Source organism: Centropristis striata, chromosome 22 (assembly GCF_030273125.1).
Source record: "Centropristis striata isolate RG_2023a ecotype Rhode Island chromosome 22, C.striata_1.0, whole genome shotgun sequence".
Lineage (NCBI taxonomy): Eukaryota > Metazoa > Chordata > Actinopteri > Perciformes > Serranidae > Centropristis > Centropristis striata.
This window is the reverse complement of record NC_081538.1, coordinates 21036443-21061830: the sequence shown is the minus strand read 5'-3', so window position 1 is coordinate 21061830 and position 25388 is coordinate 21036443. Positions and strand designations below refer to the sequence as shown.

Genomic DNA, 25388 nt, shown 5'->3' with positions numbered 1-25388 from the left:
TAAAGCGGCCGGGCCAAAGCTGAGCAGGCAGGCGAGGCAGGCGGGATGAAGAGGTCAGTGTGTAGCTGAGCGCTTCTGCTGCCGCCGTGTTAATTTACTATGACAAGATAAAGCTGTAATCTCGCCTCCCCCTCTCCCTCTCCCTCTCCCCCGCTGCCTCTCTTCCAAGTCAACCGGTCGCCGATGAGCCATTTACTTCCCCCCTATCACTTTCTGACAATTGCCCTGAGAGAGGCGGACCCCCACCCCACTCCCCTAGAGTCCCATTGACACCCCCACCACGCTGTAAATCTCCTCTCCCTCTCTCCATTCCTCTTTCTACTTCTCTTCATCCACCCTTCACAGACAGTCAGCGGCGAAGGGATTGGCGCTGTAAACCCCCCTTCACCCCCTCCGAAAAAAACTTAACACACATCTAACAACATGCCAAGCAGGCAGTCGGATAAGCCCCCATCCCACCCGCTAGACACACACACACCCTAGCTTGCCACTTAATAAGCCACATCAGCTATTATGCTGTGTAGGAGAAACCCCCATACAACCCCCTATCCAGCAAGGCAAGTCCTTCCAACATCAATGCTGTCTCCCTTCTGCTGTCAATGATTTCACATTTAGGAATTTGTCAGGAGGGGTCTTTATAATAACCCTAATGAGGACAGTGATAAGGTTAATTATGTGCAAAATATTAACAACAGTGATGTTTGTGTAGCTGCATATATACAGATTTTGTAGTGTAAACAGAATAGATAAATCTATCTAAATGAACAAGGAATAATCTAATCATTGTCCTCTCCTCAACAGCAACAGATAACCCAGTGTGTGTGTGTGTGTGTGTGTGTGTGTGTGTGTGTGTGTGTGTGTGTGTGTTTCCATGCCTGAATGTTCCCCCATGCTCCCAGGACTTTGGTTTACAGTCGGCACCTGCCACATATGCAGAGTCCACTGTGGGAGGGGCCTGCAGGCTAATCAGCAGGCTAATTACAGAATTAGCTTTCCATTACAGCTCCTAAGCGCTGTTTCATTGTTTTACAGCATGCGGGCATTTATCGTCTGTATGGGGGAAAGGTCGACGACGGTTATCAGAGCGCTGCTGTGACAAGGTGCGTATCAAGGTGAGGGCCCGGGAGAATAAGACAGGCTGGCATTCACACTGTAGTGAAAACATTATAAACAGTTCTGGTACAAAAATAAGATTCATATGCACATTCATATAAGATTCTTTTTTTTTTTAAGAAAAAAACTTATAAATACCAAAGTACTAATGATTGTTTAGCTATTTATTTCATTGTCATTTATCCTTTTTTTCATGTTTCATTTCTAGAATTGGCTGATAATATAATACATTGTACATATGATGTATAATAATGTTACATATTAGAGTAATTTGTTTTAAAAAAGCACCCTTCTGAGTACCTTTGAATACTCATATCTATGCAAAATAAAAAATAAAAAAATAAAAAATAAAAAATAAAAATAAAAAATAAAAAATAAAAAATTGACAGAAAAGGTCTGTTTTCATTTCAGCTCAAAATTCCAATATATCAGCTGCTATATTCAGTGAATTGCTTCCCCCATAAAATCTGGCTCTACCCTAAAGTGTTAATAGCATGTTTCTCAGGGTGGATAGTCAGCATTTTGTTGTGCAAATATGATTTTAAAGAAACTAAATAAATGCATACCAGCAACACATAATACCCTATACAGTCACATAATCACACTTATGTACTGAACATGCATTGTAAATCACACCACATGTATAGAATGTGGAATGAGTCACATGCAGAAAAAAACAGTCATCTTAAAAATGCACACATAGCTGTGTACTCACAGACACACACATGCATGTCAACTAACAGAAGTTTGCAATAAGCCTATATACGGCAAGGCCTACTCTAATATTTAACATGAATCTCACAGAGGATGCAACTGTACAAATAAGCCTGCGCACTTACACATAGAGAGCCATACATACAGCACCGCTACCACACAATGTCACACTTCCTCCTGAAGAAAATGACTCACTGCAATGGCTCACATTCTTCAGTCACGCAACTGTGCATCAAATGGGCTCAAGGCAACGGCTGGTGGCGCGCACATAAAAGCAAAAACACGTGTGCACCCAAACAGTAGCCTTGAACCTTAATTTTTCCCATTTAAAAAAAAAAAAAACTCCAGCTCCTCGCGCTTTTCACTCGCAGAGAAAGTCAATTTCTGCCTCTTTAGAAATCTCACTCTTTTCATGCCTGAATCACCAAACATATATTTTGTTTCCTCATTGTTGAGATTTGTGAAGTTATTTTGTATTTGGGTTCAAAAAGTGACTCTTAGTCACCATTAGAGAAGTAAACAACATACCAAAGTCAAAGACGTGTTTGAGATCCAGACTGTAGATTCCTTTATTCTGTTTTCAATAGTAGAAATATTACTGTTCACTTGTCTAGAAAACTACATCTCCAAAAACTACATTATTTGCCTATTTCAGAAGATAATAAACAAGGTCAATGAAGTTAATATCTACCTGAATACATCAACAAAAAGCACTTCCTACTTTTCCAGGTAATTTAAGCAGCCTTTATTAAAGACAAAAGGCTAAATTCAGCCTCACTGCCGACTCTCACTCTGTATTGGTGGAAACCAGGATTACCATGAACATAATCTGATGGTGTTCTGGGCCCTCAGGGTCAACCAAAGCCTGTCAAACACACACGCAGATGCCCTTATAGGAAGGAATGGATTTGGTCACTGATATATTTTTTAATCTCCACTATGTTTTCTGCTTGTTTCAGTTAATTACAAGATGATGTAAATTATTTTTCACTTTCGTTAGGTCTGCGCTCTCCGAATGCCCTTCCAGTTATTATTTGTCTTACTTCTATCTGCTGAATAATTATGCTCCAATCTTTGGAACTTTAGTTATACTTACTATGGTAAGTATAGTCCCATAATGATATGAGGGATTGAAACAAGAAGCATACTGTTGCCACAGATTCAGTGAGTTACACTGTGCGCTGCAACTTGAGCCCTGTTTTTGTTTGTTTTTTTCTTTTTTTTTGGCTTATATTTCCTTACATTCTGACAAAGTGCCGCCATTAAAAGTATGCAGAACTTGTCATTAGCAGTTCAGCAAACCAATGGACTTATTATTATATTACTTAGAGACTGAAGAAAACTTACAAATACAATGATTATCAAGCAAGTTCTGGAGTTTTAAGAAGGTTTTCTGAGATTTATGGGCATTTACTTTTGACGGAACTCAGAAACCTCCAAAAGTCTAATTCCACCTGAATCTGAGTTTTGACTCCTAGAAAGACTGCAATTTTTGACACAAATTGTGGCAATCGGGTGCAATGGGACTTCTAGGAAGGGAACAAGTTTACTTGAAGTTCTCGACAGGGAAAAAGTTTCCCAAATGGGAGTAAAGTAATGTTTCTACTGTGGTGGATTAAGAAGTTAAACCTGACGCAGTAACACATACTGTGGATCATACCAGCTGGAAACATGTTGCACCTGTTTCAAAGACTGACCCAGAGTCAGCGCTCAAGGCCGCCATCACCCATAGGTGGGTGCTTTCCAAACAAAATGAGCAAGATTGGACATTAGCCGTCCTTACCATGTTGGGAGGGCTGTCCAAGTTGCGGTTGGGGGGCGAGCGAGGGGACACCTTGCCGCAGTAGGAGGCCAGGGGGAGGTGGATGACACCGCCCAGTCCCTCGCTATCCTCATCCTCCATTCGCTGTCTGCTGGTTGCCATGGTTACCTCTCCATCTGTCCCCCCATATGGAGAGGCTGGTCGCTTGGAAGACATCCTGGAAAAAAAAAAGGAAGGGAGATAGAAAGACAGAGAGAGAAGGAAAAACAAGAGGAAGAGTGAGCAATATTCAAAGGATGATATAATAGGTTGATATGATGGTGGCAACACAAAGTGGGCACGCTCCTGCGGGTAAAACTAGTTCCTGCAAACTCCTGGATAGCTTGTTCCAACTTTAAATGTTCACCCACTTTACTGTAAAAGATCCACACATGAAGACATCTTTAAGTCCTCCCAGCAGGAATTCATCAAATCCCATTCAGCTCATCAACCTGCACCAATTCTCTTTCCTCTCTTTTCTCTGGATTAGTTTTTTTTTCCGTCGCACATTCAAGCTCGTTCAGTCGACAGAGCTCTCGCAGTGCAAGTCCACACAATATCCCCTTCAGTCGGTTTGTGAGCATCCAGCTCCTTGGCAGACCTTCAAACACACTCTCAGGTCTTACAGTATGTTTACCATGGGGGCCATTCAACTTTCGCATTTCCAAAAGACGGGGCCATTACTGCAAATGGAGCCCGCTTGCACTGGCATTGTGGATGAAATGACCATGTCTTGACAATGGGCTTTCAGAGAGAGACACAAAGTGGGAAAGGGGAAAAAAAGAGAGAAAGAGAACGACAGCAGTATGCACGGTGACAATAATATGTGTTTATGAAAACCTCTGGACAATAGAGGAGCTGGAGGGAAATAGCTAGCAACACGAAGGCCCCGCTGTTTGCATTTGTTACCGTGGCTTTGTTCCCTTGAAAAGAAGGAAAGGATATAAAGCCACATCTATTAGGTGAACTCTGTCTCTCACAAGGTAAATTTGCCTCCCTGTACTTCAGCTGAATAGGGATGCAGTGACTATGCGGCAATAATAGAATTTAATGTGGTTCTCAGCATCGCCTGAGTGCTTTCAGATGCACTTGTCAGCCTTGAAGCCACTGCGACTATGACCCTGGGTAATAGGCTGCTAAAGCTCAGTCGCACTGAGGCAACGCAAGACAGGGATGGAGGGATTGAGGGATGGATGGAGGGATGGAGAGACTGTGATAACTTGAAGGGAGAGGGGGGTAATGGGAAGTGGTGAAAATGAGAAAAAAGCAACAGGCGTCTCACTCTCAAGTCATTCTTTCCCTGCCTTTGATTTAACAAGCCATTTTTTTAAACTCTTCTGCTCATTCTCTTTTACCTACATCGTCATGTCTTTATCCTCCATCTTTACCTCGTCTGTCTCTGATTTGCTCTCCTTTCTCTCTCAAATTCTTGCCCTCTCTGCCCGCTTGTCTCCGGTAAACTGATTACACTCTTGACTCTATTGGATTTCCTCTGGACTGTACATCTGGCATTGTTCCTCGGAGCAGCCCTGCCACTAATTCATTGCTTATTTACCTTATGACAGGGGAAAGGCAAACAATATTGAGTGCTGCTCACTGGAGGCGATGAGGAGAGCGCCATGCTAAGAAACCCAACATGCAGCGTTATCACATCGCGGGGAAGGTTACGGTCAAAATCGAATAAACTCCACTCCAGTGATACCGTAAAAAAACTCTCCATCATAGTGATGTAATTTCATTACCTTTAATTGTTTTTGGAAGATTTTGCCTGCAAGATTCATAGACCTCACAGATAATCTAATAATTGGAACCAATTTACAAATTGTTGTTATCATTTGCATAAAGCTGAGAAGCTTTTTATCCCCGAAATGTCAACATACACAGATAAGCAATTTGTGTTCTTTGTATTAGTTTCATGAGACTTTGCAGCACTTTTAAAGGTTGTACAATTTCATCCGCTTGTGAGGGCTGCGTGTAACACAAAATTAGGTCTACAACTCCCAATTATTTTCATTAATGATTAATCTGCTGATTATTTCCTTAATTAATTATTTGTTCTATAAAATGCAAGAACATAGTATAAAAGAGTCCATTGTAGTTACTCAAAGTTGAAGGGAATGTCTCAAAATGTATTTTTTGTCAGTCCAAAATCCAAAGATTGTCAGTTTAATATGAATGAAATTAATATAAAAAAGGGAAAATGTCATATTTTTAAAACAAAAACAGCATTACCCCCTTTTTCAATGGAAAACTATTTAAGGAAAAACGACATCACAGGAATAAACAACTTTGGCTGTTAAATGAAATTGTCGCAAAACAACAATCTGACAAACTTTTTTGTCCTGTTTCATCAAGGTTAGATGAATCAAATCAAGCTGAACAGGTTAGAATGAGTGTTTTCACAGAGGACAATGTGTACAGAAGACAAATTCACAAACACCCACACATACATATCTTCTTTATCTGTTTCTTCTGGACGCTCTATCTTCGTGGGCTTGCTCAGCAAAAACTGCGGCCATAAATGACCAGTTTGTATTTGTTTCGATGACAAAGGACATAAGAGATAAAACTGCACGCAAATATCATTAAAACCAATTCTTATTAAAACTGTATTTAACTTGTGATAACATTTATGATACTTAGGAGGAGAAAGAAGTGTGTGTGTGCTCATGAGTCTGTGTGTGTATGTTGTTCCATGCACACACTATCCAATGTGAGCGGCAGGCCCAGCTGTACAAACTACAGGGCTTTGAGCCACGCGGCACACACACACAGACACACACACACACACACACACACACACATGTGCACATACATAGAACAGAGGCCCTAACACTGCAGGTCTGTCTTCATCACTGGCTGTTTACTTTACCTCCTTTCACTCTCTCACACTGAGGCCTTTTGTTTCAGACACACACACACCTCCCCTTGTGTCCTGTGCACACCTCTGCCTGGCCACAACCCCACGCACACACACACACACAGACCTGGGGTCAGCTTTGAATCCTCACTAATGTTGCACTTTGGCTCAGCTGCAGAAACACTGATGTGCATGTGAGGATTTTGAGATTTGTTTTTACAACTTTATTATCCATCATTTAACCACAGTAGCCGCAGTGTCGTATCTTAGGGGACGGACAGTCCACAGACAAGAGCTGTTACACATTAACACAGAAAACAACACACATCCAAAAACTCTGCGGGCCGAAGAGAACACTTCTCTCTTCTAAAGAAAATAACGAACATTTCATCATGCTTTTTGCTGTTTTGTGCTCCTCCTCTCCTCCTTCTTCTTTTTCTTCCCCCTCTACTCTTCTTCACACCCCTCCACCCCCTCCCCATACTCTGCTACTACTTCCTCAGAGGTGGGTGTCTATGAATGGGGAGGCCGTTCACAGCTCCTCTCCGGCTATAAAATCCCTCTCTCCCTCCCGTTTGTCTTTGAAGTCGAATTACTATACAATTGGGCACGGCGGGTGTGCAGGTTACGCCGGCTACTTCATTTAAAGTTTTGGCAGGGCTGTCATGCCGGCGGAGACCTGGAGGAGACCTGGAGGAAGCTGCTTGAAAGCACCGAGTGATGCGGGGATTAAAAAAGATGAGGTTTTATTAAGTAGATAAATTGGCTGCATCGTCCGGGTCATAATTAGGGAATATTAACATAATTTTGTCCTGTCCAACTACGCCAAAAATCACCTCACACTAGTCATTAACACACTTAATACACACACATGCTGCTAGCCTTTTTCCACAAAGAAGTGCAGGAATATTACAAATGACATAACACCAGTGCAACAATATGTATTTTTCCTTTATAAATAAAAGGAATAACTCCAAAGAAACACATTTCTAATGTAATGTTGTTCTCTTCTGCCCCCCAAACTCTCATTTCCTTTACACACACACACAACCATGCACACGGTGAGAGCGCTAAGCTGAGATTAGAGCGCCACTTCCCCTTGGCTTTTTCATGATTAGCGGCTCCTCAGTTAAGTCCCTCTCATATCACATATGTCCACTGCTGCTAAGTCACTAATCGGACAGCGGCGTACGTCCATTAACGGGCCGAATAATCGCCACGGACGGTGGTTAACCGTCTCGTAGCCTTGGCTTACTGTAATCAACGTGCCCATTTCATGTTGGCACGTCAGCAGTGGAGAGTTTACGCACACGCAAGCATGTTTAAATACAGGCAGCAAGCTTATGAACACGCGAGAGGGGCTGCTCTCACACACACATGCACGCACACACACACATAAAACGAATGAATTAAGCAAAATTGGGGCAAAGATTTGTTTCAGCTTTAGTGAAGAGTGAGAGAAAGACAAAGCAGCCATCGCAGAAATGTCACAGGCTATCACACACACACGCCAACACATACACACACACACATACACACACACACATGCCCGGCTCTCTCGCTCTGTGTGTCTGGCTGCTAACATAATCATGGTGCTAACTGCTCTTGTTAACTCCTCTACTCAGAACAAGCTTTCAGGGAGCGTGGGAGCCTCCTCTGGAGAATTCCACAGTAAAGTGTGTGTGCGTCTGCATGTATGCATGTGTGTGTGCGTGTGTGTGTGTGTTCTCAGCCACTTTTTAAATTACAACCCATTATTTCAACCACTACACAAACACACGCTGTACAGTCAGTCGAATCGTCGTCTACAGTAAAAATAAGCACGGCGGCTAATTCCAAAGTGCTGTCAAGAGTCAAAGTGACATTTGTGTTTGGCTTTTTTCCCTCCGCCACCTTGTGACTGCTAAGAACTGTCTGCCTGTCACTCAGGTGCCGGTCTATTTGCGTGGAAATGCGAGCTATCTTTGAAATTGTTCTCTGAGGGAATGGAAGGGCATATCAAAATAGTTGAGCGGAATGTGCCTTTTAGATAAGGCACCCGGGGCGTTTTGCCTCGGAGGAGCCGACCGCAACATTTACATCCGTATGACACCTCAGGCGGGAATTTAAACAAATGTTTCCCCCTGTGTCGCGCTATCACTCGCTTTATTGCCATCGCATTTTTTTCCCCCTGCACTCGCTGCATTTGCTATTCCTTGTCTCAGCTTTCAAAACGATTTCTCCTTCTCTTTCTGTCTCTATCTCTCCGTCACACACTCTTGAACTTATTTTAACATCGTCTGTCCTCCTGCTCTTTCCCCCTCTCTCTCTCTCTCTCTCTCTCTCTGTGTCTCTCTCTCCCGGTGTTGTCTTACTTACGGTTCCCTCTTTACACAATCAGCTGTTTGTAAGAATGTCGCTCCATCCCTCCCTCCCTCCCTCCCCTCCTTCTCTCCCTTCTTCTCTGTGCAGACTCTTAAGGATATTGCCTAATATCTATTTATAGGCTGTCCTTTTGAACAGTGGGAAGAGTGGGGCAGCAACATAGAAGAAAGGCTGAGATGGATAAAGATTAAGAGAGGGAGGACCTGGAGGAGGGAGTCACTGATATCCCTTTTCCCTGACTGTTGCTCTGTAAGCATTAGAGCTTGTTTATTAGACAACTTCTAAGTATAAAAGGGACATTTTTTTACATTCCTCTCCCACATTTTGACATTGAAAATGAGTGTAGAAAAAAGCCAAAACAAATGTCTAGAGCCCATAGGCAAAATGCCAATTAAAAAAAGTATTTCCAAAGATGTTTGGACATAAAATTTGACCGCAGTGTAACATCGTAAAGCTTAAAATGTCCTTCTTGTTAGCACTGATGTAAAATGCAGTTAAATGCTGGATTTTCCCTGATGACTTTCTCCACTGTAAACAGTGTGTAACAGGGAGAAAATGTGCACACAGCTCCTGCCTGTATATGCTCACACACTCGTATACACACAGACACACCCTTACACACACACACACACACACAAAGGCACAGACACACACTGAGCCTCACACACACACAAAGCATCCTCTGTGAGGTGCCCTAAATCGGCGGCCGACAGCCCAAACCCTGTTTCCTGTCCAGCTTAACCACAAAAGGCAATAACACACAACCTAATGTCACCGCTGTTAATCACACACACACGCTGGAGAGACAGTCATGTGTTGTGTATGTGTGTGTGTGTGTGTGTAGAGAGAGAGAGAGAGCGAGAGACAGCGAAGGGGGGGTGGGCGATGAAGACGTGGGCTAACTCATGTGGCCTCTGGGACTACCTCTCTCTCTCTTTCGGCCTCTCTCATCCATTCCTCCACCCAAAGCTTTAGTCACCATCGCTCCACATACTTTCCTTGTCATGTTTTCAGTTTTTTTCCCTCTTTAAAGCATTATTAATGTCTTTACACTGAGTCACCAGACGACGTGATCGTCACTGACATTTTAGAACCGAAGAAAGGTTGATGAAAAGATGAAGGACAGAGAGAGGAAGGAAACAGGAAAGAAAGTGTGTTGCACTTGACTCTATCTATCTATCTATCTATCTATCTATCTATCTATCTATCTATCTATCTATCTATCTATCTATCTATCTGTCTTTCTGTCTTTCTGTCTGTAAACTTTAGGTCGGTTTGTCGTCATCAGTTTCAGGCCAAACGAAGACAGCTCGTGGGAAAATCTCAAGTGTTGCTCTAGAAGAAGGAAGAAGAGAGGCAGAAGAAGAGAGTTGGGGAGGAAGAGGTGGGGGTGAAAAGAGACAGACGGAGAGAGGAAAAGTGCATCCGGTGGACGGCGGCCCCGCTCCCCTGGTGTTTTGCGAGGAGGGAGACGCTGCATAATGTTTATTGAGCGAAGGACAGTGTTTTTCCATTGTTGTGCCAGGGCCACTATTTGTGCTGCATTTGTTAAGCAATCCATAAAGGAGTCACAACATTTGTCTCACTGTCAGCGACTTGGCCTGCCCCTGTAAACCAGACACACGCACACACACACACACACACACACACACACATACACAAATACGGGCTCATTCTCTCACATAAATGACAACACACAAATACTCGCACACTCCCAGCTGGCCTCTTTCTTTCGTCCTGCACTTTGAAACTCTCCCACCTCGGCCCAAATGGTCTCCTCCTTTCCTCTGACCCCCTCTGCCCCCCCCCCCCCCCCCCCCCCCCCCCGTCTCCCCTTCTCCAACTCTATCTTCCCCCTCTCTCCCTCTCCAACTACCTGGAAAGACAGAGGTTTCATTGTAGCGCACTGGGAGGGAGCTCCGAGCCTTTAACACTGTCTCCTATTGTAGATTGGAAGGATGGTAAACGGTGTGTGTGTGTGTGAGATGGAGAGAGAGAGAGAGAGAGAGAGAGAGAGGGAGCAACAGAGTGTGATTAGTGTAAGACAAGCTGCCTGGATCGATGGATAGCTGAAGAAGAAGAAGAAGAAAAAGAAGAAGAAGAAATGGAGAGAGAAAGAGGGATGAAGTCTGAAGTCTTGGATAAACACTCACACACACACACACACACACACACACACACACACACATACACATGCTAACACACTGCTGGAGTTTTCCTGTTCTGTTGACAATGCAATACCTCCCCCTGACCTTTGACCCCCACCCTGTGACCTCATGTCATATGACCAGACTCTAGTTAGCCTGGAGGGACACCTCTGTCTGTCTGTCTGTGTTTTACACACACACACACACACACACACACACAGACACACACACACACACACACACACACTAACTTTCTTCCCCACCCACTTCTTAGACTCCATCACTCTCTCCTCCCAGGCCCCCTCCACCTCCTCCCCCCATCCACAAACAACAACAACAAGAACAAATGCAGTCAAATACCCCCTGCTCCCTTTCTTCTATTGGCTATCAGAGAGGGTCAGCTGATCGCACCGGGGTGGGAGGCCGTGGTGGGAGAGTTGGAGGGGTGAGAGGGGGAGGGTGGGAGTGTGCTGAGAGAGGGGAGGAAGTGGGGGGGCTTTAGCATTCTCCTCTGGTATTTTTCTGTCTGTCGTTCTTTCTTTCCTTTTCTTTCTTTTTGCCCCCCTCTCGCTCCGTGGATGGAGACACGGTTATCAAGGCTCTCTGGGGACAGACAATATGGCCCAGACAATGGCCTCCAGTCCGAGGTGGCGGTGGGAGAGAGAGGGAGAGAGAAAGAGAGAGGGAGGCCGGGACAGGGCCACAGGGGAAGAGAGGGCCAGAATGGCGCATTAGTTTGCAGAGCACGGACACTCTACTCAATTACTCTACTCGCTCGCTCTTTCTCCCTCTCCTTCAGACACACACATTCTCTCCTTCCTCAAACACACACACCACTTTAATCTCGCCCTTTTAAATGAAGTACAGAGACATTCTCACTGGAAGCTGCACTGCTCACTTAAATTTGAAACAAGTTTTTATATTATAAGCCACAAAAAATTCTGTTATAAAAACTGTCCATACTGCTATCATTACAAAATGAAAGTCCATAATTGTTCGAAAATAAATATAAATAAACAGCTGGAGAGGAGACTTAGTTAAAGTAGCAGAACCACATGATTAAAAAAATCCATTACAAGTCGCACTCCGGCATTCAAAATCTCACTTTCTAAAAGTATTGTCAGCACAATGTACGGAAGTTTTAAAAGTAAAAGTACACATTATGCAGAATGGCCTTTTCATTATTATATATCAAAATAATTGATTATTATTACTGGTGTATTAATGTGTGGGCTGATTCACTGTGGAGCCAGATTCCACTACTTTATATGCTGATGCTGTTTGATCTATAATGATACATAGCATTTTATAAGTTGTTTTATTTTGTTTGAAAAATGTTCTACGTAATTATAATTAAAGCAATGAAATAAATGAAGCTGAGTAAACAAATACAATATTTAGTAGAAATAAATACTCGTTAAAATTTAACAGTACAGTACTTGATTAAATGTGCTTATTTGCTTTTCACGGCTGAAAATAAATCAGATTTAGGAATAAAATAAAAACAGTTTGTCACAATTAAATTAGGTGAAGTCCTCCAGGCTGCTGATAGCGTCCTTGTTGCTAAGTGCGATGAAAGTAATGTCAGATTGTGTCTGAGTGTGTCCTGCTTAAACCGCTCAAAGTGTTGACACACACGCAAACACCCCAATAAATGGAGGGGACAAATGGAGGGGTGTGAAAATCCACCACTACCTTAACACCACATCGACAGAGACCTCTTCCTCTCCTCCTCCCTCCTCCTTCACCCTAACATCCCCCCTGCCTCCCCTCTTAATCTCTGGCACTTTTCTGTAACCCTGCTTCTTGTTCTTCTCCTGTTCGTCGGGGTGGAATGTGTCAGTTTGACCACATCATCTCTCCATCCACTGCCACATTTTAAATGTCTCTTTTTTTCCCTGTGTTTTGGTTGCTTTGGCTTTCTCCGTTTCTCCCTGTGTGTATATTTCTGTTCTGTTTGTGCGAACAGATGAGGCCGTGTTAGCGAAGGCAGTCTGTTTCCACTATTTTCAGCTTCGACTGGAAATTTTGATACACAGCCGAGCGCTCGCAGAACCGAAAAATAGTTCGAATCATGAAAGACATATTACAATACAAAATAAGAATTAGAAATAATAAGACAGAGAAATCATGCTTTATCAAAGCATGAAGTGCATTTTTTAACAGCTAAAGAAGTAGAGATGAAAACATATAAAACGATTTGATGGCTTCAATAAAATGAGAAATATTTTTTAAAGCCTTAAAGTAGATAACTCATTTTCAACAAGAAATAAGAAAATTAATACATTTCAGTTGTGACTTCTCACCTCTAAAAGAACAAATATTTCCCTCTTCTAGAAACTCAGACAAACTCTTCTTTATCGGCTATTTTTGAACAAAACTCAAAGTGAATTTTAACAACGACATGATTAAAGAAAAAGAGAAGAAAAAGAAAAGGGGAAGAAAACTAGAAGAAGAGGAAGCGTGGTGAGAAGATGAAGATGGGTGAAGGAGGCGAGCGGACACTTACAGAGACGCAGGAACCGAGAGCATCGCGACCACCGAGGCTGGAGAGCACACACACTGGCAACTCACACACACTCCGCTCCGCAGAGAGACTAGTGCTCGACACACACACACAGGAAACACACACAGAATGGAAGATACCCCTCTCTCGCTCACACACGTACATCCACATACACACACATATGCACACACACGTATACACACACACACACACGGCCAGTGATGGAGTGCATTACTGGAAAGCAAGAGTTTTAAGCGCTCTCCTCCTAAGTCATTGTAATCCCTGCATTTATCTCCATACATTCTGCTTTTCGGTGTAATCCTTTAAATTTTTAATTCCTCCTAGCTGTTGTTATCTTTTTTTTTCTCTCCTCAACCACTTTGCCGGATTGAACGGTTTATTAAAAACACATTTTTTGCTTCATCTAAATGTGTTCTTAATTCAAAGGGGCCCCTGAAAATCCCCCCTCCGACCCCAGTTTATCTCAGAACAAAAGATTAGTTTCATCGGGTAAAACAGAGCGCTACTTTAATGCAATAAAAGTCAAACAGGAGAAGGGAGAGAGGCGCGTGTGTTTTGCGTATGTGTGTTCGTATTAAAACGCCGGGTATTATAACATAATCTGTCTCTCACAGCATTAGCATCAAACAACTATTACTCCACAGGCAAAAGCCACTTGTGTTGACAGTGTCGGCAAAAAGGGCAAGGTTAGAGGGTTGGCACCTCTAAATGAAGCAGGGCCCGCACAAACATCAGAGGGGCACAGTGAGATTAACATTAGCATAAAGCAAGAAAAAAACAACAACAACAACACCATGCAGATTGACAATAGGATTACTGAGGGTTTGCATGTATTGAATTGGGATTATGTGGAAAAATAATTCACAAATAAGTAAATTTCATACTGAGCAGGATGGCATGGTGTAAACAATTCTAATTCAGATTTGAAAAGTTCTTCATTTTGGCTGTTTCAAAGTGTTTAAAAACAAAGAAATTCTCTATGTAATTTTGACTTGTTGATAGCACCTCAATGTGTAATGCAGTTACAGAAAGAGTATAAATAGCTAATAGGGTAAAGCAGAAGTTAATAAAGTTGTGGTAAGCAGCGGAGATGTGGGGAGAGGATCACACATTCTGACTTTGACACAAACACACACACACACACACACCTCTTTAAGTGTCTTTTTTTACTCTCTTTAACACACACACACACACACACACACACACACAAACACTTTGTCTATGGAGGTTTTGAACTGAATCAACAAAACTTCAGTGAGCAGGAGAACAGGGACATGTTATGTTACTTCTGCACAAACACACACACACACACACACACACACACACACACAAACAGATAATGCCTGCTTTGCCCAAGCTTTGCATATGGTATCTGTCCCAAAAGAATAGGAGTCAATCATCAACTCTCCTCCACCATCACTGACTCTGTCACACACTCTCCACTCAAACTCCGCCGACTCGCTGAGACACTTCACACACACACACACACACACACACACCGAGTCTTCTCCTCACACATGCGTTTCTACTTTCTACTCCTACCCTCCCTGCCCTCCCTATCTCTGTCCCGCTCCGTGCTGTCCCCCGTCTCTGTCATCTCTACGTAGATGTGTGTGTGTGTGTGCATGCGTGTGTGTGTGTGAGAAAGCGTCACATACCTGTTACACTCCTGAGGTAGCTCAGGCTCAGTGAGCATGCTGGAGTAAGGGTTCGTCTCTCTCGTCAACAACAACATAAAACAGTCCCACAATGCTCAGATGAACAAGGTTAGTCTCCCCAAAACAAGACGGGATAGAAGTGATCCTTCAACCTCTCACATACACTGCTGATTCTCTCTCTCTCTTTCTCTCTCTCTCTCTGTTCCTCTCTGTCTCTCTACTCACACACTTTCAGCCTTACACCCTCCCTCACTCTCTCTCTCTGTGCCTCTGTCCCTCCTCTTCTCCCTCCCTCGCTGTAAGCTGTGAGATCTAGGCTCAGCTCTTAAAGGGCCAGCAGCAGAGCCTCTTGCTCTGTCTGTCTGTGTGTGTGTGTGTGTGTGTGTGTGTGTGTGTGCGTCTGTGTGTGTGTGTGTTTGAGAGAGAGAGAGAGCAAAGAGGAGGGGCCATTTGACCATAGGGCTCATCACTCCCTGAGTGCAAATGCACAGCAGTGCTGCCCCCTTCCTCAAGTCCATCTCTCCCTCTCACCACACACACTTGTTTTTCACACACTCAGACAACAGCCACAGATCATGGAGACACACTTCAGAGTGATAAGACCACAGCAAGCTCTCATGCTCTTTATTATGCAACACGAGGGGAATTAATCAATATCAGTTGAACTATACTGAACTATATGAAACAAACAGAAGCAAATGCTATGTTCTGTCTGTTCCATTTTCTTTGTTTGTATACTTTTACTTCATGTGGTTTGTCCATTACAGGTTTAAAAGTAATGTTTTTAAAAAAAAATGTTTTTACTATTTTATATGAGAAAACAGCTTAAGATGCTCAAACCAGGAAATATATTTGAATTTGTTCTCAATAAATTTGTTTTGATTTCTGTATTTTTGATATTTTGCCACAAAAACTTCTTAGCTGATTTTATTTCAGTTTATATTGACATTTTTTCTTGGATTTTTGGAGGGGGAAAAAAATCTAATTTTAGGAAAACTATCACACCACAATATGTATAAAATCTGAGTAAAAACAACTTTTTTATGCAATTTATGTAACATCCAATAGAAAAGCACTTCTTTTGTTGACTCTGTCTGCTACAAATCTTTGCACCAATGTTTTAGAATTGAAAAAACACAAAATATAATATCACATTACAGAAATGTATCAATATTTTTCTAATAAAAACAATCCTAATTCTCTTATTGCATGTTCACATTTTAATGTTTACATTTTCGAATGTTATTGCCTCTTTTTTCCTACTTGGTAATTTAGAGCACTTTATACTGTTATTCAATACAATATGTAACAATGATGACAGACGTTTACAACATAAAATTATCTCACATGACAAATGCTATCACAGATGAATGATTCTAGCAGTTATTGGATTACTGAAACACTGCTCCACTAACTCAGTGTTCCAGGCTGACAGATCACTGCACAGTGCTGTGAGTCTGTATGAAGACACAGCTACTGCAGCCTTTTATGTTAAAAGTAATAATCGACCTTTTAGCTTTCACAGTCCGAACAAAGCAAAGAGAAGCTCAAAGTAACACTTTTCACTACATATTTGGAATGCTTTAAACTCACCCATGCTTAATTGGTTAACTTGTGTTGTTCCAGCCTCTTTTAGTGTCCCTTTGGTTCCACTGTGTAAAGTGTAAAGTGAAGCTGCTCTGTGCTCCACTTTGACACATATCATGCTTTTTACATGATTGGCCTCGCTAACAGAATAAAGTAACAGAACAGTGGATGTAAAACAAGCCTTGACACCAGATTAATATAAGATATCCTCAGCTTGCAGTGATTATATTCTCTCTGTGACAGCTGAATGCATTTAGGTTTAAACACATTTCTGATGCATTAAGAAGATATTAATAATGCATCTTTACATGCCATTACTATGATGATTAAACAATAATGTGTGGGGGAATTTCACAAGGAAAGAACCACTTGCCAAATATGAAAATCAAAAACAAAAAAAGTAACTATCTTGAAATACATGTTACTTTTGAGCTGAATAGCAGTGATGTCATTTGATACTGTTCATCCTCTCCCTCAGTCCTTTGTTTTAAATACAGTTATTCTAAATTATGGAGCCATTAGTTTAAATAGAATGAGTTAACATGAGAGTTCGAGGCCTTTTTAGTATTAATGCAGAACAATGACAAGGACAAGCCTTACAACAGTATAATGCACATCCTCCAGCCAATCAGAAGCACTTTTTCCCATGGCCACAGTATGACAAATGGAATAAAATGTTTAACAGACTTCAGTTGCTTTTCATTCTCTCTTTGTTTTGATGAAGCGAGAAGCAGACATTTGATTCTGGAACAGTTTTGTTACAAGAAGACAGCTGAACACTTTCAACAGAACATATGCTGAAGCTCACATGCATGAATGAGCGCACGCACACACACACACACACACACACACACACACACACACACACAAAATACACAGATACAAACTGACTGAAACCCTCACCAATTACCCACACCCATTGTGTCCTCAGGTGTACGTACAGTACAGTGTGTGTGTGTGTGTGAGAGTGAGAGTGAGAGAGAGAGAGAGAGAGAGAGAGAGAGAGAGAGAGAGAGAGAGAGAGAGCATGCTGCTTCCAGCCCTTAGTGCTGTCAGTCACTATTAGGGGTGTGTGGTCTACGTGTCACACATACGGCCAATCCAGCTATTGTTCTGGAGAGCGCAGAGAAAAGCAGAGCTGACAGACTGCCACTTCTGTGATACTTTAACACACACACACACACACACACACACACACACATACACACACACACACACACACACACACACACACTCAGACAGACACTTACACACACAGAGGCAGAAGGGGAGATAGCGAGCCCTGTCACTGTACCTACTGTAGACAAGCTCACATCTACTGTACAATCTCGCGCACGCACTCACACATGCGCACACATGCGCGCGCGCACACACACACACACACACATGCACGCACACACGACAAACTTTTCAGATATTGACAATATATTAAGCTACTGTTCTGGAGCTTTCAGTCACATCTCACAATCTTCTTTAACAGATGGTATTTTTTCAGCACTTTAAAGGAATACTTTAATACCCTTAAAATCAACCAGCACCTGTCTACGTCAATTCATCAATAATTTACTCAATTTTGGGATTCTTCATTCACTGTGGAGACGTGAGAAAAATATTTTTTTTTCAAGAGTCCATGGTAACACAGGGTGAGTAATTAATATACAAATATTTTAAGGGTTTAAAGTATTCCTTTATGTATTTTTTGTTCATGATAACTTAAAAGTTCCTAAATCCATAAATCTATCATCCCACAAGCATACACTCCCGTGGACAAACAATCAGTTGTAAGATTTAATATTTCAGTCGGTGCCAGTTCTCTTTTTATGTCAAATACAATTTTTTCCAGCCTCTGATGACATCACCGACATAGTTCGAAGACAAACCTGACAAAGCAGTCTGAAGTGGAGATGTACTTTTCCTTTTTACATTTTGGACTACAGAGTGTATGGAACATTTAAAAAAAAAAAAAGAAACAGATATTCTTTGAAAAGCAACAGGTAGTGGAACTGAGGCTGGGAGTATCATAGGAAATCAACTTGCACTGTTGTGACCCATCTTCATTTTAGTTAGGTAGGAAAACATCTCACATCTCACACACACAGTGGTATGGACATGAGACACACTCGAGTCACAACAATTGATGACATTTGACTTAATGAAATGAAAAAGACATTCAACTTGACTTGGCTACAGCCTTTTGACTTGAATATACTTGACACATTCTTCGAAGACAGTGGTCACATTAACCGAATATTTTACGTCATTGAGAGATTTAAAAAATAAATAATGAAGGGAAATGTGCTCTTGAAAAAAAGAAGGATTGGTGCTTTGGACGATGAAGGACAAGCTTGTTTCACCTCTTTTCTGTTTATTATTTTTAGGCATTGTGGCATTAATTATTGCATTTGTTCATCGTTTCTATCCGTGCCCTTGAAACTGCATGATGTAGGCCTGTAAGATTTTGTTTTATTTTCATTATTTAAAAAAATGAAATGGAATGCTTTTTAAATATGTCTTAAAAATAATAGATTATAACAGAATTTCCATGAACCTGTCTATTAAAATGACAACAGAAAAATGCAATCTCTCCAATCCAAGACAGTAAAATGTGCAACAAATCAATTTATTTCCTGAATCCACTATAGTGTACTCAAAGTGTGCAGAGCAAAGACTTAAACATTATTTATTACTTATCTTAATGTTACTTGCAAAACAAAACACATCCATTAAGCAGACTCAGACAGAGATATCACTACAGCTATCATTGCTAGAATTCATACAGCTTCTTATATAGTATATGTACTTTTACATGACTACACATACCAGCAAAGCACACATCCATGTCAGTCCACTCTTCTGCGCTCTTTAAGGCAGCGATATGAATATGTCAGGGTCAAGAACAATTAGTTCTCTATTTACTAATCGAATTCATGGTCAAATGGAGAGAATACACTAGAAGGGCTAAATCTAATCGCATTCCCGGACTAAATTGTGCCCCGATTGGAAACGGCATCTCTCCTTGACCCCGTAAACAGCTGCAAAACCAATGATAACCTTATTTGTGCATTACAGAAACTTAATTTCTCCATTATGCGGCTTACTCTGCCGCAACATAACGGAGCAGCGTTGGCCTGGGCACACTCCTTTGGCCTGCAAGCTGCTGAGAGAATGGGAATGAGCTTTGTGTATGTCATAGTTTCAATAGATGTTTTGTCATTATTAATCACACTATAGGGATAGCTTATGGCAGATTTCAGACTTTACTTTGCCATGAATAGCTGTTATTCATTCTGACTTGACAATAGAATGTATAGATACAGGCCATGTAGAGCAAAGTGGAACAATGAGTACTAAACAAGTACTAAAGCGCAAGGAAAAAAGTTACTTAGGGCATGCATCAGTTAGCCTGAGGTCAGGGTTTCAGGAAGCCAAAGAAAGATTGTGTTAAGACATAGAGAGACAGAACAGGCGGAGGAACCAGCCTCTCAGGTGTAAGCCTCCGTCTGCAGTTTAAATGATCCTGAGTATGAATGAACAAGGCCACCAGAGTGTATTGTGTTCGTCGAGAGAACAAGTGACAAGAAAATGAAAAGGGATTGTTTTACCTGGGCCGGAACAAAAGGGGCTTGTTAAGCGATACATTGGTTCATAATCTCAGCTGTGTTTTTGGGAGGACGAGAGGGAGGTGACATGAGAGAGACAGAGGGAGAAGGTATCACAAAGCTGCTAGTATACGGACAGGATATGCAACACACACAAAAACAGAAATGCACTATAACAGAGAGACAGGAACAAAAAATACCCAGAAGGAACAGCAAAAATTCACAATGCTGCAGCAACACACACATTCAGGTTCAATAAAACACACACTCATTCACAAACACAGGAAAAAACGCACAGGGACGCAAGCAACACACACACACAGTCCATTACAATGAAACCGTTGATGGGAGGCCCCTGTGTCGGGACCCTAACAGCTGTAGTGCATTAGGGGCCGACCATGTGCAGGGGCAGGGAGAGACCGGCAGTAAACAATCCCAAAGCCCGAAGACACACACACACATAAAGTCACACACATCACCCACACATTTTCACAAACATTCACGCAGCATATTATGCAAATGTGGAGACACACACGTTGGACACAATGTGGCAAATCAGTAGTTATGGACCTGAGAGGGTTTTTCTGTGGAAGAGCAAGATCACATCTAGAAAATGACATAGTTTGCATTTAAATCGGAGAGAAATGAGTGCTCTACGTCTCGTTGAATATTGCTGTGCTGTGATGCTGTGAATCAAAATTTGGCAATGTTTTGTAGAATTTCAATCATAGCCATCCACTATGAGATGAAAACGGTCAGCCATTGTATTATGGATGACTGGTTGATATTGATGATTGATTATTCAACTTGGTATAACAAGGAATTAGCTTCATATTGTACGAATCTGCAGAACACAATAGATGCCAAATGCCGATGTTCAGAGCCAATGGGCCCATTGGCTCTTGGTCTGATGACGGTTTAGCCTCAGGGGGGCAAAGACTTCCTCTTACATGTGCCACTGTTACTATTCAGAAGTCCCGTGGGCGGGCCAGCAGAATGATACGCTGTTTTTTTCCCCCCCAGAGGCCGTAGCAGGCTCAGTTTTAGGAGTATACTAAATTTAATGATATCATATGAAACTAGAAGATCTAAGGAATCTATAGAGCCCAAGCTGTATTAGGATACCATGCTGTTGAAAAAACGCTGTAAAGTTAGGCCATTTTGGCGATTTTCAAAGCAGTCATATGACGGTACTAAGTACTTTATGCTGATAACATGCAGTTTAAGGCAAAAACCACATAGTTTTTCGCATGTAGCACAAATGTTTCATTTCCGCCTACTGTATGTGAATATTTATGCACACTGAGGTCCCGAAACAGGATTTGAATGACATAAACTGGGTATCATTGGAAAGCTGAGACTCTACCTATTATTACTCTCTACTATTGAGTGGATTCAATGAGGCCAGTTTTCTTCATGTGGGATGATGTCAGTCATCAGTAGTAGCCAGTTCATTGCAGTGAGGACATTTCTTGAGTCTCGACCTCAGTGTATAAAATGAGCTACTGTGATCAGAGCCTCATGAAACTTTACAACCATAAACTAGAGACCCATTCAGAGGATGTAGAGTTTTCCTAGGTATATTGACAAGAAGGGGGTTTCTCAGCAGTTTGTAGAACAGAAGTGCTCGTCATCCAATCGCTAAAAATACAGGAATCTCCAAAATGACCAAAGTTTTTGAACCCAAATCTCAGCATGGATTCTTCTATGTTGTTCCAAAAATAATAGCATAATAAATATAATCAAATAGCATTATTGACCTCCAAATGTGTGTAGCAAATGGTATCAACCCAAAAATTGCTGAAACAATTTATGGGACACAGTTGAACTGTGTGTTGAACACAGTTGGACTGGACTTTGGAAAGCGCACCCTGATGTTACAACCCTTTATTCACCATAGTAGGCTTCAATAAATAAATAAATAAATAATTAAGCCATTTTAAATAGATGTTTTTGACCAGAACAACTTGACACACAGTGCTGTTAGTTCACAGTTCAGATGATGTTCACCATTTCTATGTGGCATTTATTGTTGACCTGCTATATCCCCCTAAACATCCACTACCCACAACCAACAAAAAGGTCTTGAACAATAACAGGTTAAGATGATGTTTACGACTGAATTGTTTCGCAAGTAGCCAGTGGCTAAGTGAGCTAGGCTAATAAAAACCTAATTGTCGACAGATGATACCTGATGGATTCTGAGATTTCATTTCTCTCTTTTGCTCTTCACATGGTCAAACGTGATTGGTCAATACTGCTCAGACTACAGACTGCAGATGGAAACCAGAAATCTTCTGTTACTAAATTCTTGTCCTGTTGCCTTCAGATTCTGCAATCAGATATCTGTTTATAGTGATTACCCTTAGAAGAAATATGAAAATTCAATAAAATAACTTGTGAACTTATTGAACATAATGCAGTCTTGCAGAATTGTCCAATATTAACGTTGTGTCTGCTGACAGGGACACAGCAATGGTGCTCCATCAGGATAAGATTCAAATTCAATTCAATTCAAATTCAAAATTACTTTATTTATCCCCGAGGGGAAATTCAGTTAGTCTGTTATAATTAGACAGCCTGATGGTTGCAGGAGCAAAGGATCTTTTGAATGATAGATACCAGTGGAACAACAGTGGACTGAGTAAAGCTTACATCAGTCACCTAACAGCTATAACTTTGGCACCCACAGCAGCTGAGTTGAGCCAGCATTAATACATTAATGATACCGAGACACAACGATGGAGAGAAAGCCAGATGGAAAACTTGACTAGTGTTGAGTGAAGAGATGCCTCATTTAAAAAAAACACAAAACCAAAATGCAGTTGTGATGTCTTACTGTTTCCCTACAAACACATGTTTTAGACATTGTATCAGATATCATATTCTAGGTTACATCCTAGGACAGTCTTTCAAACATATCAGATATGATCAACAATTTAGAATTGAGCATGACGGCCTGCGGTTTGAATTCTTCTATTTTTCCCCCGTCAGTCTATCGCTCGCAGCTCGTCTCAGTCTCAGGGTGAGCTCATATATCAATACCTCTGGCATCTTTTCTTCTCTCTCCCTCTGACTCTCTTCTTTCCTGGAAGAGGAGGAGAGGCCAGTGTGGAGAGGCGCAAGCCCCTGTGAAGTGGCTTTATCGTGGGGAGACACGTGCAGGCGGAGGACCCCGTATGAAGGCTGAGTGGCAGGCGGCAGAAGCCATTAAGATAGAGTCGCTATCTCTTGCTGCCAGGGCCCTCTTAATACAGGCGGGGGCTCAGGCCACTCTCATCCTCACACACGTCTGCACACACACACACACACACACACACACACACACCTACTATCCTGTGGTACTTGAACTGACATGCAGTGACATGGATGTAGACATGTGCGTGTTCATTTACACTTACAAGCAAGTCTTTCTCTGTGTCTCTGTAGGTCTATCTGGAGTCTGTTCCAACTCCAAAACCCATCAATCCCTGCACAGATAAATGGGCAGGAAGACAGGTAGAGACCAAAAGACAGACAAATTGCTCTCTGCCACTTTTACCACCAGTATGGTTGAGTCAGTAATGTGAGGTTAAGTGCCCACCAGATTCTTCTTGGATATTCAGGTATGTAACTGTCTCTGAGACAGTTTATTTTGTGCTTCTTTATTGTTCCATACAAATCCATAATTGTTCAAGTTCATAAAGTCATGAAAAGGTGATTAAAATGCAATAAATAAGATGTTTAAAAATGTTTATAAATATGTCTTATAGACAAAATGTTTGGTTAAATGTATTTCCTTTTGAGGGACTTTTATTGTCAAGTATAAGGGTCTGATTTGATGCCAGTGTGGGAAATGTGAGGTCGAAATGTGAGGCCGGGTCAGTTTATTATGGTTCAGTTGCATTATGGGTCAGAGCAATAGAGAAGGCTATAGAGAACAACATGCAACTCCAGAGTGACAATTCTACATATGGTCCAAGTAGCACACACGGCAACTTTCCTTTTACATGTTTCATGTTTTTGTAAAACGCTCTTAATGTGCCCTATTATGGATATTTTGTGATGTATTTGAAGTTCATTTATTCCAGCCATTTCTGTTGTGTCTATGTGCTTCAGACATTCCAATGATACTTAACAGTGAGTGGGAGTTGCATGTGTTTTTCAAACTTGTATGTCTTTATTTATTATAGATTTCACAGTGTCTGCTAAAGTACAGAGAGAGAGAGAAAATAAACCTTCGAGTCATCTGTATGAAGCGTGGCCATTCATTTCGTTGGACCGGTGTAGTTACAAGGTATGAATATAACTAAAACGTTAACTCTAACTGAACTATTGGTTATGTCTGATGGTTGTTTTTTTCCGTCTTGCCTGACTGGCAGAATTTTAGTCAATCCCTTCGCTCGTCTTACTCACAGACAGTCTTGATCAGAGTTCTCTGTTGCTGCTTAAGGTTACTGGATACGGACTGCAGTGTGTGTGAATGTGTCAGGGACCTTGTTCCTGCTGTAAGTGTGCTGCTCTAACCGCTGTGGCAAATGTTGTACTGTAAACAAAGCTGTTTTCTTCCCCGACAATGGCTGCGTGGAAAATTAATTAACGATCTCTCCTCTTTGTGCGAATCCTAACTCATTCCTAATTAGCTGGATTTTTTTCTCTTCTACTTGAAAACATCAAGTCAGTTAATTATGGCTGAGGGAAAATAGACTGTTTCTGGTGTCACTTATTTATTAGTAATCTCTGGTGCTGTGAGAGAGCGAGCGGCTGGAGCAGACAATGCGAGAAGTGAATGAAAGGGAGTCTGTGTCACAGCAGGGTTAATGAAACACTAGCCTGGGAAGATAAATAAAACGTGAATGATTTACAAAAAAAAAAGAAAAAGAAAATGACCAGTCCAGACATCTTGGAAACACACACAGACACAAAAAAGCGTTGAGCGCACAAACTCACACATACACAATGTATAAATACACTGCAATTGTCCTGCTACCTGACTGACTGACTGACTGACTGGCTGGCTGTTCAGTTTACAGCAAACA

General features: G+C 41.6%; 1 protein-coding gene across 7 annotated transcripts in view; it reads right to left on the bottom strand.

Annotated features, from left to right (window-relative positions):
* sox5 (SRY-box transcription factor 5) overlaps positions 1 to 15367 on the bottom strand; it is a 93140-nt gene extending 77773 nt beyond the window's left edge. For all 7 annotated transcript variants that reach the window (XM_059325540.1, XM_059325541.1, XM_059325544.1 and 4 more), the window contains exons 1-2: positions 15185 to 15367; positions 3611 to 3806 (exon numbers count right to left, since the gene is read on the bottom strand). In XM_059325540.1, the coding sequence (XP_059181523.1) occupies positions 3611 to 3806; positions 15185 to 15261 (273 nt within the window). In that variant the 5' untranslated portion in view covers positions 15262 to 15367. The remainder of the gene's footprint in view (positions 1 to 3610; positions 3807 to 15184) is intronic.
* Between the last annotated feature and the right edge of the window lie 10021 nt (positions 15368 to 25388).